The sequence below is a fragment of the Orycteropus afer genome, unplaced genomic scaffold (assembly GCF_000298275.1).
Source record: "Orycteropus afer afer isolate SDZICR_OR568_19922 unplaced genomic scaffold, OryAfe1.0 scaffold00197, whole genome shotgun sequence".
NCBI lineage: Eukaryota > Metazoa > Chordata > Mammalia > Tubulidentata > Orycteropodidae > Orycteropus > Orycteropus afer.
The window spans coordinates 4,786,521-4,798,929 of NW_006921784.1; the positions used below are offsets into that span (position 1 = coordinate 4,786,521).

A 12,409-nucleotide genomic window follows, 5' to 3' on the forward strand; every position below is an offset into this window, starting at 1 on the left:
CGGAAGATGCAGAGGGGTGTTTATTTTTCAGACATCTAACAGAGTATCCTACTCCCGTGAGTTCTTGTTCCTATCTCTCGCTCTTTAACTTGGGCCATTTCTTCTGCACAGGCTTCTCACTGACGTGGGGTCGCTTCCTGTCTGGCGACGGGTCTTCCTGATCGCCTTCGAGGATGGCGGCCTCACTGCACAGGGCCTCCCAGAGCTTCTGTTTAATGGCCTTGCCCAGCTCCAAGCTGTACCTCCTGGGACTCCCCGAGGGAGTCCACAGCATGGGCTCGACCACAGCGTGGTACAGAGCCCGGTAACCCTCTGTGGGGAGGCCATGGATGGTGAGCGTGTCCTCTGGCAGTGGCTGTCTCTTTCTGGACTCAGGAAGGAATGCCTGGCCCTTCCAGGCTGCTGTCCCACTGTCCCAGGGTAGCATTTGGCTGGTGACCACATGTTCAGCATATCTGTCCTCAAGATCTTGGCGGACGGTTCCTTTTTTCTCCTTTGAACTTTCTTTACTCTAGCCAAGAAGAAAGAGGAGAAGTCAAAGCCAAAATTCGAGAAGGGTGCTCAGAATAATTATCTGGGATTTGTGTCCCGAGAGTCTTGGTTACAGGAACAACCAACATTTGTCTAGCGTGTTCTGCTTGCTGAGTGCCTTCATGTGCACCGTGACATGTGTTCCCTGTAACCCTATAAGGTCAGCAGGACAGCTTTAAAGGCAAGGAAATTCACTTAGTTTGCCCAAGGCCACACAGCTAAAAGGTTAAGAAGCACAGTTGTTGTGCCATGCACAATTCAAAGCATTTATACTAGTCAAAAGCCCTTTGCCTGCAGTAATTCTTTTAATCCTTGTATAAAGCCCTATGAAAGCAGGGCCATTATCCCCCATTGTACAGATGACAAAATCAAGGCACAAAGAGGTTAAACCCGAAGTCATCCTCAGTGCTAGTCAGGGCTGAGGTTTGGACTTCTGCTGGTCTCCATGGAGTCATGGAGCTGGACTCAGAGCGAACCTCTGGACCCCAGCCTCCACATGGAAGTTTATGGAGCTGTGACTCAATGTCTGGCTTTGAGTGTGCGCATACAGGTGTGTGTGTGTGTGTGTGTGTGCGCGCGCGCATGCATGCTGCGCACCCTAACTATACTCCAGCCTTTACCTTTCCTTCCCATCCTTATCCTATTTTCCCTTCTCTCTACATTCTTTCTGTCTGTGACTATGAAAGGGCCCTCAGCTTTGTGTAGATGCAAACCCACATCTGTTGCTTTCTCCACCATATCAGACTGAGCCTGCCAGCCCTCCCCATCCCGACTTGAACTTCAGGATTCCCTTCTCTTGGGGTACATCTCTTAAGCGTTTGTCTTTGTGTGTCCTCTAACTTTACCCCTCTCCTCTTCCCACCCGACCCCATTATCTCCATCACTGGCCAGCATCTACCTCGCTGATGCCTCCTGCAGGCCTCTTGCACCTAGAGAAGCCAGGCCGCTGTCCCGCTGGCCGCCTGCTCTTAGAACTAATGGAGTTTCCAGTCCTGTGCTGTTGCGCGGCTTTCATCGCCGAGTTGTCCTTGGCCTGAAATCCCTTCGAGAGTTTTGCTTCTTCAAACTTGCACGGCATGGGACAGCATTCATCCCTCAGTTGTCTCCTGAGTACTAGCTTCACCAGGGAGAAGGAACTGGTAATCAGTGGATTCTTTACAACTTCCCAAGAAGAGGTGGTACTCGGCGCGGGGGCACGTGTGTTCTGCTTTGCACGCTTTCTGGCCGTCCATATGTTGGTGAGAGCTGGTGAGTCCACATAGCAGTCTTGAAGCCTGGTGTTCAGCAAGATGGACTGTCGGAGCCCGTAGGTGGGGATGCTGAGGTCTCGTCGCACGTGGGTTGGATGCTAGAATTACAAGAGGAGAATAAAAGGCAGTGAAAAAAAAGACTAGTTCTTAAGCATGGACTAGAAGGCCTGCTTTGGAGGCACACCTACGTTTACCATCCACAAAGCTCTTAGAAATCTTACTGTGCATCCTGTCTCCTCCCAAAAACCTTTTGTACCAAGGAAGGGCAAAACAGTAACTTCACAAGGTCATGGTGATATCCAGGCTCTTGGGGGACATACGGGGTGGGAAGTGGGGGATCAGGGAGCATTGTAAGGAAGGAATCAAAAGAAATTCTGTCTGCTGGAAAGAGGAGGGAGGGAATCAGTGGCGGGAATCAGAGACAGGGTCACCCAGGGGTCCTGTAAGCGTTGCAGTCACTCCTCAACCACCGCAACCCAGGAATGACAGCGGATACAATCTTGCCAAACCCTGAGTACACTTTCTAACCAGACAGGCATGAGCCAAGAAAAGCTGCTAAACAGGAAAATATACTCCAAGATCCGTAAAGACCGAAGCACAAGGTCAGTGATACCGGCCTCCACTTCCTGGGACCAGCCAAGAACAAGAGAACAATTTGGCTAAGAATCACATACTTCAAGAGATCAGACTTTCTAAGAAATGTTATGTATAAAAAAATAAAACCACCTTACCATATTTCAGTTGCCTTAAATTTTATTTTAGCTAGCTTAGTAGGGGGAAGAAATATGTATTTTCTTTTTCCTTTTTTTAAAAATTTTACATATATATATGTGTGTATATAATAGCTACTTCTAGTCACCTAGCTTTTCCTGCCTAGTCATGTATGGGCAGACTGCAGTTTGTTCAGATTTTGGCGGGCAGTTTTGAACCATTATCTGTAGTATTTGTGATGTCACTTTGGTTTGTGATGTGGGTGTTGGTGGGTGTTACATCATCATAGTTTATAGTTAAATTATGTTGGAAGAAGTTCTGTTTTCCTGTGCTTATTGCCTCAGGAGCTTCTGACGTCCAAAATAACTCAGGGGGGTTTTGAAGAGCCTCTGGTGGCACAGTGGTTAGAGCATTTGGCTGCTTACCAGAAGGTTGCCGGTTCGAACCCAGCAGCTGCTCCATGGCAGAAAGATGAGGCAGCCTTGGAAACTCTGTGGGGCAGTTCCCCACAGGATCACTCACAGTGATCCTATAGAGTCACTGTGAGTCAGGAATCGACTTGATGGCAGTGGGTTTTAATGTCCTTAGGAAGGAACCCTGTGGCACAAATGGTTAAGCACTCGGCCGCTAACCAAAAGATCAGTGGTTTGAAACCACCAGCCGCTCCACAAGAGAAGAGACTGGTGAGCTGCTACCATAAAGATTTATAGCCTAGGAAGGCCTATGGGGCAGTTCTGCTCTGTCCTCTAGGGTCTTTATGAGTCTGAATGACTCAATGGCACACAGTCGCAACATTCTTAAGAAGCATGCCGTGTGTAGCACCACAGTCCAACGTGGAGGCCAGACGTGTGGATACAGGTAGTGGATGCATCCTTACATGTGCAAAAGTGCCCTTCTGCAGATACATAAGGAAGGTACTCAGGATCGCTGCCAAGGTTAGGGACCTTCTAGAAGTGAAGGAACACGTTCCTGTAGCCCGGGTGCCTCTGCCTGCGTGTCTCTCAAACTACGGGGTCTCTGGAATGTGGTTTTATTTTACATCCCATGGCAAATGCAGTAATTAGAGCTGTTCGCGGTGTCAGGAGCTTGAAACAAGAACAAAGACGCCTCTTCCTGGGAACTCTTGGGCAATGCCTCGCTGCTTATCAGGTGCGTGTCCTCTTGGTGGTTTGGATTTTTCATCTGCAAAATGCCAGAGGCTCTCTCCTGAAGGGGAGGAGAACGAAATGATGGAAAAAGCGAGTCTGCGTCTGGCAGGAGCTCCTGGAATCCATGTGTTGCCTGTTTGAGGGTTTGAGTGTTGTCCCTGGAGTGAATCAAAGCCTACAGGCGGACCGCACCGCCGGGCTGCAGCAGCACCACCTCCAGGCCCGGCGGCAGCTGGACCCACAGACGCTTCGGGAGGACAATGGGGCCCATTCAGCGGCCAGCCCTGGCCTCACCTCCCAAGAGGTGGGTCAGCTTTAGAGTAGGGCGGTGGAAAGGGTTTGTCTTTGGGAATGATTTGCTAATGTCTGGGGACTGAGGAGGCAGGCATCCTTTCAAAGACAGGGGACCTCAGAGAGGTGGCACCAGGCACTCGGCCCACCTGGAAATTACCATCCGCCTTTACATTGCGTCACAAGGACCGAAGGGAAATAGCAAAAGCATGATGGGGGTAGTCCTGTTTTCTCTCCTTCCCTGTCTTGAGCTTTGTTTTTCCATACCTCCTCTTCCCAGACACGCATCACTTGTCTTTACTTTCCTAGGCCTTTGACTCACTGACCAAGTGACACTTCTTGGCTCTGAAGATCACTTTGAATTTTCTAAGCCAGAGCTGTTCACCTGGAAAGCAGCTGATAAGTAGTACTTTTTGCCCCGACAGGTAACCCTCACCTTTCTTCAAACTCAATCCCTGATTCCACCAGGTTACCTTGGCTTATGCTATTTCTCCTACATCAATAAAATGAGCGAATATTTATTAAACCCGTAGTGTAGGCCAAGCACTATTTTAGGTACTTTACAAGCACCATCTCAAGAAATGCTACCAACAGTTCTCATTTGGGGTACAGCTGCCATCCTTACTTTACAGGTGAAGAAACTGAGGCAAAGAGTGCTCGGGAACCATGCCCCAGGTCCCACAATTAGTAACCTGCAAAGGCTGGACTCAGCCAAGGTCTAGACCAACGCTTGCCCCTACCCACTCTGTAAGACGCTCAGCCTCTTATCTGGTGGCCCAACCAAATATCATATCCGAGACCAACTCTAGTCCTAGACTTTCTCTGGGCTCGGGAGTTGTTCTGTTTGAGTTTGCATCCCAGATCCATCATTCCGCAGGCAAGATAATTCACTTTCTGAACTTTCATTTCATTTTATTTGAAATTTAATATCATGATGTAAAGTGGCTAGCCTTTAACAAAGATTGTTGGTGGCCATAGTAATAGTGTGTCTCCCAGGTTTATGGGGAGGACGAAATGGGACAAAGCATGTGAGGCACTTCGCATGGCTCTTGGCTGGCACATAGTAAATGCTCAATAAATAATATTTGTCTTAACATTATTAATGTTGTTGTTGTTGTTATGTGTCATCGAGTCGGACCCGACTCATAGCGACCCCTCCTTGGGTTTCCGAGGCAGTATCACTACTGAAGTAGATTGCCCCATCTTCCTTCTGAGGAGTGGCTGGTGGGTTTGAACCGCCAGCCTTCTGGTTAGCAGTCAAGTGCCTTAGGCATGGCACTACCAGGGCTCCCAACATTATTAATAGTGTGGCCAATTCCTCTGGCCCTTTCTTTTTTTTTTTTTTTTTATTAGGATTTGGGTGAAGATTTACAGAGTAAATTCACTTTTCATACAGCAGTTCACATACACTTTGTCTCATGTCACTGACCAAAATTTACAATGCAGCAGCTCCCCTCCCACTTCCTCCCCATAGTTACCTCCTCCCAGTGTCCATCCCTTCATACTCTTCTGCACCCTGAGAGGCCCATTGTCTGCCAACCCTGTATATGATCTTGGATACACTCTCCATTTAGACATACATAATTGTTTAGCTTGTTCACCCATCTATCCGTCCCTATACCCATGTTTGCTTTCATTGACAACTCAGTATTGTATTTGCAAAGGGGTTCATATTTGTTGTTTATACTGCCCATGTAACTCTCTCTGTCTTTCTCATTCTCAATGCTGCCATATTGGTCACTCACATTTGGTACATTGCCCTTCTCTTCACACAAATCAATATTTATCTCTATCTATCTAACAGCATTCCTTCCCCTTCCCTCCCACCCTGGTAACCAACAAAGAAAATGTCCTCCAATATATAAACCTTTCCTTAACTTTCACAATAACGGACTAATACAATATTTGTCCTTTTGTGACTGACTTATTTCGCTCAGCATAATGTCCTCCAAGTTCATCCACGTTATGCGGTGTTTTGCAGATTCTACATTATTCTTTAGCGTTGCATAGTATTCCATTGTGTGAATGTACCAAAGTTTGGTTATCCATTCCTCAGTTGTTGGACATCTAGGTTGTTTCCAAGTTTTGGCTATTGTAAATAGTGCTGCGATGAACATCGGCGTGCATATATCTGTTCTTGTTATGGCTCTCACTTCTTTAGGGTATATACCTAGTAATGGGATGGCTGGGTCAAATGGTATTTGTATTTCCAACTTTTGAAGGAATCGCCATACTGCTTTCCACAATGGTTGTACCATTTTACAGTCCCACCAGCAGTGTATGAGAGTCCCAATCTCTCCACAACCTCGCCAGCATTTGTTATTTTCTGTCTTGTTGAAGTTTGCTACTAGTGCTGGAGCAAGATGGTATCTCATTGTTGTTTTGATTTGCATCTCTCTAATAGCTAATGATCGTGAGCATTTCTTCATATGTTTGTTGTCCTCTGGCCCTTTCTTGAGCTCCTGTTGCACATGATTCAAGTGACAGAACCAAACATTTGAGTAACCTTCATTTCAAGTCCTACCCAAACCAAACCCACAGGCATCAAGTCACTTATGACTCATACTGACCCCCATTGTGTTTCCAACGCAGTAAATCTTTACAGAAGTGGATTGCCTCATCTTCCTTCCACGGAGCAGCTGGTGGGTTTGAACTGCCAACCTTCTGATTAGCACTCAAATGTCTTAGGCGCTACACCACCAGAGCTCCTTTCAAGTCCTACATGTGCATCCATTTGAATTTTGAAACCAAACAGTGAGCCCTTTGAAAGTGGGGAATGATTCTGATCTCACTGGAGTATCACGACATCTCTTTTCTCATGCTTCATTTTCAGTCAATACTTGTCAGCTCAGTCTACCTCACAGAGGGTAGTGTGTTTACAGGAGTTGTGTTTCCCCCTGGCTGTAAGAATATTCCATGCCCTGTTAGATGAAAAGGAAAGTGGGTACCAGAAGATACGCGGAGCAAAGTGGCTAACCTTTGACAGTGATTGTTTGATCGAAGGTTACTCAGAATTATAAAGTCAAAGAGTCTATTTGTCCCAGGGTCCTGAAACCATGGCAAGAATTTCGATTGTCGCTGCCAACAACTGATCTAGATAATTTGGGGTGGAGGCAGGAGGGTTTCCATGTTGCTGAAAGGCCTGGTCCTCAGTTTGATCCTCTCAAGAAGCTTTTTTAAACTCTTGTTGTTACGTGCCATCGGGTCAGCTCTGACTCATAGCGACCTTATGTACAACAGAATAAAACACTGCCTGGTCCCGTGCCAGCCTCAGAATGCTTGCTGTGCCTGAGCCCATCGTTGGAGCCACCGTGTCAATCCATCTCGTTGAGGGCCTTCCCCTCTTTCGTCGACCCTCCGCCTCACCAAGCATGACATCCTTCTCCAGGGAATGTGACAGCATGACCAAAGTAGGTGAGATGAAGTCTGGCCATTCTCACTTCCAAGGAGCATGCCGGCTGCACTTCTTCCAGGACATATTTGTTAGTTCTTCTGGCAGTCCATGATACCTTCGGTATTCTTCGCCAACATCACTGCTCAAAAGAATCAACTCTTCTTCGGTCTCATTCATTGTCCAGCTCTCACATGCATATGAGGCGATTGAAAATACCATTGTCACTGCCAACAACTGATCTAGAGAACTTGAGGTGGAGGCAGGAGGGTTTCCATGTTGCTGAAAGGCCTGGTTCTCAGTTTGATTCTGTCATGACGCTTTTTAAAACTCTGAGCTCAGTCTAAGTAATCAAGATTTCCCACCCATCATTTTGAGCTGTGCGTGGAGACATATCTAAACCACCACTTCTATTTGAAAACCCATCTGCCATTCTTTGATGCTTAGCCAAGCACTTCTCAGTGTATTTTTAGCTCCTATAATCTTTCTTTTCTTTTTCTTTCCTGCACTATTACCTTCCTTTAGTTTCCCTTAGCTCTATTCTCTTTCTGAAGGATCTGCTAATGAAGAAGATGCTGAGCCAATGTATAGTCTCATCTTCTCCCTTTGTGACCCACCCTTAACATTCTAGTGGAATTTGGTTGTTTTTAATTTCCTCAAAAGATGTTGTGGGTGTTTTTAGCAACTCAAGCAATAAACTTCCATGCCCAGATGGGAAGATAGATGAGAATAGTGATGCGGAAGGCTTAGGGAAGAAGAGGAAAAGCTTTGGATGAGAGAAAATTTGAAAAGATTGCTAACCCTTGAGGCCAGTTCCAAGGACTAGTGATGTAGAACACATGAGTCGACTATGCACCTATCACAGGCCAGTCATGTGAAATAAGGTGTCCTGCCTGCCCTCTCAACCCTTCTCACGTGACTCTTGGTGTGGGTGACTCCCATTTCCTCATTTCCAACCCAAATCAACCCTGAGTTCCCAGACATGGCCACCTGGATGCCTCACCAAACCAAAGAGAATCAAATCTGTTGCCACTGAGTCAGTTCTGACTCATGGTGACCCCGTGTGTTACAGAGGAGAACTGCTCCATTGGGTTTTCTTGGCAGATTGCCAGACCTTTCTTCTGCAGGACTGATGAGTGGGTTCGTATGCCAATCTTAGGTTAGTAGTCAAGCATAGACCATTTGTGCCACCTAAAGGAACTCTGGTGGTGTAGTGCCTAAGGCATTTGACTGCTAGCCAGATGGTTGGCAGTTCAAACCCACGAGCCACTCCATGGAAAGAAGACTGGACAATCTACTTCTGTAAAGATTTGGGAGCTCTGGTAGCATAGAACGTAAGGTATTTGACTGCTAACCAGAAGCCTGGTGGTTCAAACCCACCAGCCACTCCTCAGAAGGAAGGTTGGGCAATCTGCTTCTGTAGTGATACTGCCTGGGAAACCCAAGGAGGGGTTGCTATGAGTCAGATCCAACTCGATTGGCAGTGCAAACCCACCAGCTGGGCAACCTACTTCCATAAAGATTTACCACCTCAGAAACCCAAAGGGGGTCTCCATGAGTCACCTTTTGGATGACCCACAGACACCTTTAACTCAGGACGTTCAAGACCAAATTCTTTCTCTCTCTCCACCCCACCTGAAGACGCAAACTGCTTCTTCCCTTCAATTTTCCATCATTAGTCGACTGAGCCAAAGAGCTTTTGTGGTGTAGTGGTCAAGGCATTTGCCTAGTAACCAAAAGGTTAGAAGTTCACACCCACCAGCTGCTCCATGGGAAAAAGATTAGGCAGTCTGCTTCCATAAAGATTTACAGCCTCGGAAACCCAATGGAAGTCACTGTGAGTCAGAATCGACTCCAGGGCAGTGAGTTTGGTTTGGTTTGAGTTGCCTGAGCCAGAAACCTGGAAGACAAGATCAGTAACAGCATTGTGCCAGATCATATGGAAGGCTTGGAGAAAAGAAAAACCAGTGATACAGAGCCTGTCTTTATTTAAAATGTTGACATTTTGTTCATCATAGATTTTTTTGCATTTGCTTGGATTCTTTTTATTGACCTCAAATTCAAGATCAAAAACAATTAACCCTTTTTGAGTGTACCACTCAGTGGCATTTATTACATTCACAATGTTGTGCATCATTTCGATCTCATTCCAGAACATTTTTGTCACCCTTAAAGGGAACACCGTACTTACTAACCAGTCACTCCCCGAGATTTCCTTCCCTCCGGCCTCTGGCAACCACTTAATTTGCTTTCTGTTACTTTAAACCAAAAAAACAAACCCACTGCCATTGAGTTGATTCCAACCCATACAGCCCCTATTGTGTCTCCAAGGTGGTAAATCTTCATGGAAGTAGATTGCCCCATCTTCCTTCAATGGAGCAGTTAGTGGGTTTGAACCACCAACCTTCTGGTTAGCAGTCAAATGCCTTAGGAACTGTGCCACCAGAGCTCTAGTCTAGATATTTCATATAAATACAGTCATACAATATATGGCCCTTTGGGTTGGGCTTCTCTCACTTATCGTAATGGTGTCAAGGTTCACCTTCATTGTAGCATGTATCAGTCCTTCGTTGCTTTTTCTGGCTGAGCAAACATTCCATTGTGTGTGTCTACCACATGTTGTCGTCAGTCTTCAGTCTTCATTCAGCTGATGGACAGTTGAGTCATTTCCACCTGTTGGCTACTGTGTTTAGTGCCGCTGTGAACACTTAGGTAGTGCAGTACCTAAGGCATTTGACTGTTAACCAGCAGATTGGTGGTTCAAACCCACTAGCCACTCCCTGGAAGGAAGACTGGACAATCTACTACCATAAAGATTTACTGCCTCAGAAACCCAGTGGGGGTTGCCATGAGTCAGAATTGACTTGATGGCATTAAAATATTATTTATCTTGATTATTGGGTTTGTGTGTGTGTGTGTGTGTGTGTTCAAGGAGTCCCAGGGTGGTATAAATGGTTAAGCTCATGGCTGCTAGCCGAAAGGTTGGTGGTTTGGACCTACCCACAGGTGCCTTGGAACACAGGGCTGGTGATCGGCTTCTGTACGGTCACAGCCTTGAAGCATCTCTGCTGTCATGAAGCAGTTCTACTCTGCACCCGTGAGGTCGCCATGAGCCAGAACCAACCACAGAGTCGACAACAACTAACCACAACAACGACGAGTGAGATTTCTCGCACCTCCTGCTGTGCAGTGACTTACTTAACAAGGCCTTTGAGCCATAGTCCTCCCTTTGGTGATGCATTATAAATCCTAGCCTCTATGCCTTTGGTAAGGGTTCCATTCTGGAGTGAGTTGTCCATGGTGTTAATGAGGCAGGATCAGGGTGGGATGTGTTTTGGCTCAACTCGCCACCCTTAGTTTCCGTGAGGGTATATATGAGAACGTTCTGGCAAAGTTCGCTCTCCTGCTCCGGATCGGGCGTCTGGTTCATCATCATTTGATGCCTGGTTCTTGGGCCTCGAGACAGCAGACCTGCCAATTTGAGTTCGTCAGTCCCTGCAACCACGTGAAGGAGGAGTATCTTCCAGACTGACACCTGACCCACAGATTTGGGACTTGCCAGCCGCCTCCACCACCACGTGAGGCATTTCCTTGGCAGTGTGAGAGTTCTGTGAGAGGCTGCAGTGAAATAAGGAACCCTAAGACAGGAGGGAGAGGACTGAGAGGGGGAGGAGGAGGAGTTGATAGAGATGATGGAGGGGCACAGCAGTTTGGAAAAGTTGGACATGTGGGATGTCTTTAACTTCCTCCACCTCACAGGGACCAGCCTTGTGCTGATCCTTCTAAGAGAAATTATGTGAGCACCCCCTTGAGTTATGCACCTGATACAAGGGCCTCACTTGATTCACCCTTGTCCCTCCGTGGATGGCTCAATAAGCATTTGTTGACAGAAGCCTGTAAGGACAAGGAGGCAAATTAGTATGGTGCTTAAGAGTTGTGATGGTTATGTTTGTATGTCAACTTAGCTAGGCCTGGTTTAGTGGCTGGGCAGCTGGATGTAGTATTCCCCATGATGAGACTGGTAATAACTCCATGGTGGAATCTACTGGGAGCAGCTGAGTAGCTGCCTTGGGGTATGTGGTCTACTTCCTGTATTAAGGAGAAGCTTTGAGAATGGTCTCTAGCCTATGGCACGCTTGGACCCTGCATGTGGCCATGTCGTTGCTCAGCAGCCTGCTATGCTTTGCTGATGCTGGGACTTACAAAGGACTTAAGTTAATGGCCTGCCCCGTGGTTTAGTAACATCAGAGCTGTGCCTTTTTACTTGTCAACGTTGGGGCTTCTCAGCCTCAGCAGCCAGCAGCTGTCTGAGTGAAGAAACGCCTCTAGCTCCAGTGGGCCGGGAGCAGGAGGCAGAGCTGCACCCCAAGGTTGAGGGGCTTTCACCCAGCCCCTCAAGCCTGACACTTTGATCTTGGGCTTAAAGCCTCCAAATTGTAAGAATGAACAGGCCATCCCATTTGTGATGTATTCCTTGTCAGAGCGGCACTAGGGAACCAGAACAAGAGTATAGGCCCATTGCCTGGGTTCAAAGCCCAGCCCCACCACTGTGTGACCGTTGGGCAAGTGATTTAGCCTCTCTGTTTAAGTTGGGTGGTGACAGTGTTTCCGTTATAGGGTTACAGTGAGGATTACTTGTAATGTGACAACAAACACTATGCATCTGCCCAGCGCTTAGTGAACTAAAACCAAACCCACTGCATGGATTCGATTCTGACTCCTAGCAACCCCCACTGGTTTTCCAAGGCTATAAATCTTTATGGAAGTAGCTTTCCCCATCTTCCTTCCATGGACTGGCTGGTAGGTTTGAACCACCAATCTTTTCATTAGCAGTCAAATGCCTTAGGCATTGCGCCACCAGAGCTCCTTAAAACAAACAAACAAAACTCACTGCCATGGAGTCGATTCCAACTCATAGTGACCTTCCCTGCATTTTTGAGGCGATACATCTTTACGGAAGTAGATTGCCCAGTCTTCCTTCCATGGAGTGGTTGGTGGGTTTGAACCGCCCTAGTGACGTCCTCCATCAATGTTTGTCACTGTCATTATAATCAGACTTTTCATCTAGGGCTCTCTTCACCACACTG

General features: G+C 47.0%; 1 protein-coding gene across 1 annotated transcript; it reads right to left on the reverse strand.

The window, feature by feature from the left end:
- Positions 1-70: 70 nt before the first annotated feature.
- Positions 71-3,911, reverse strand: CUNH22orf31 (chromosome unknown C22orf31 homolog). Its single transcript, XM_007947991.1, has 3 exons — positions 3,828-3,911; positions 1,430-1,879; positions 71-511 (listed from the first exon to the last, which is right to left on the reverse strand). The coding sequence occupies exons 1-3, from the start codon at positions 3,909-3,911 to the stop codon at positions 71-73; spliced, it is 975 nt and encodes a 324-aa protein (XP_007946182.1).
- Positions 3,912-12,409: the final 8,498 nt, after the last annotated feature.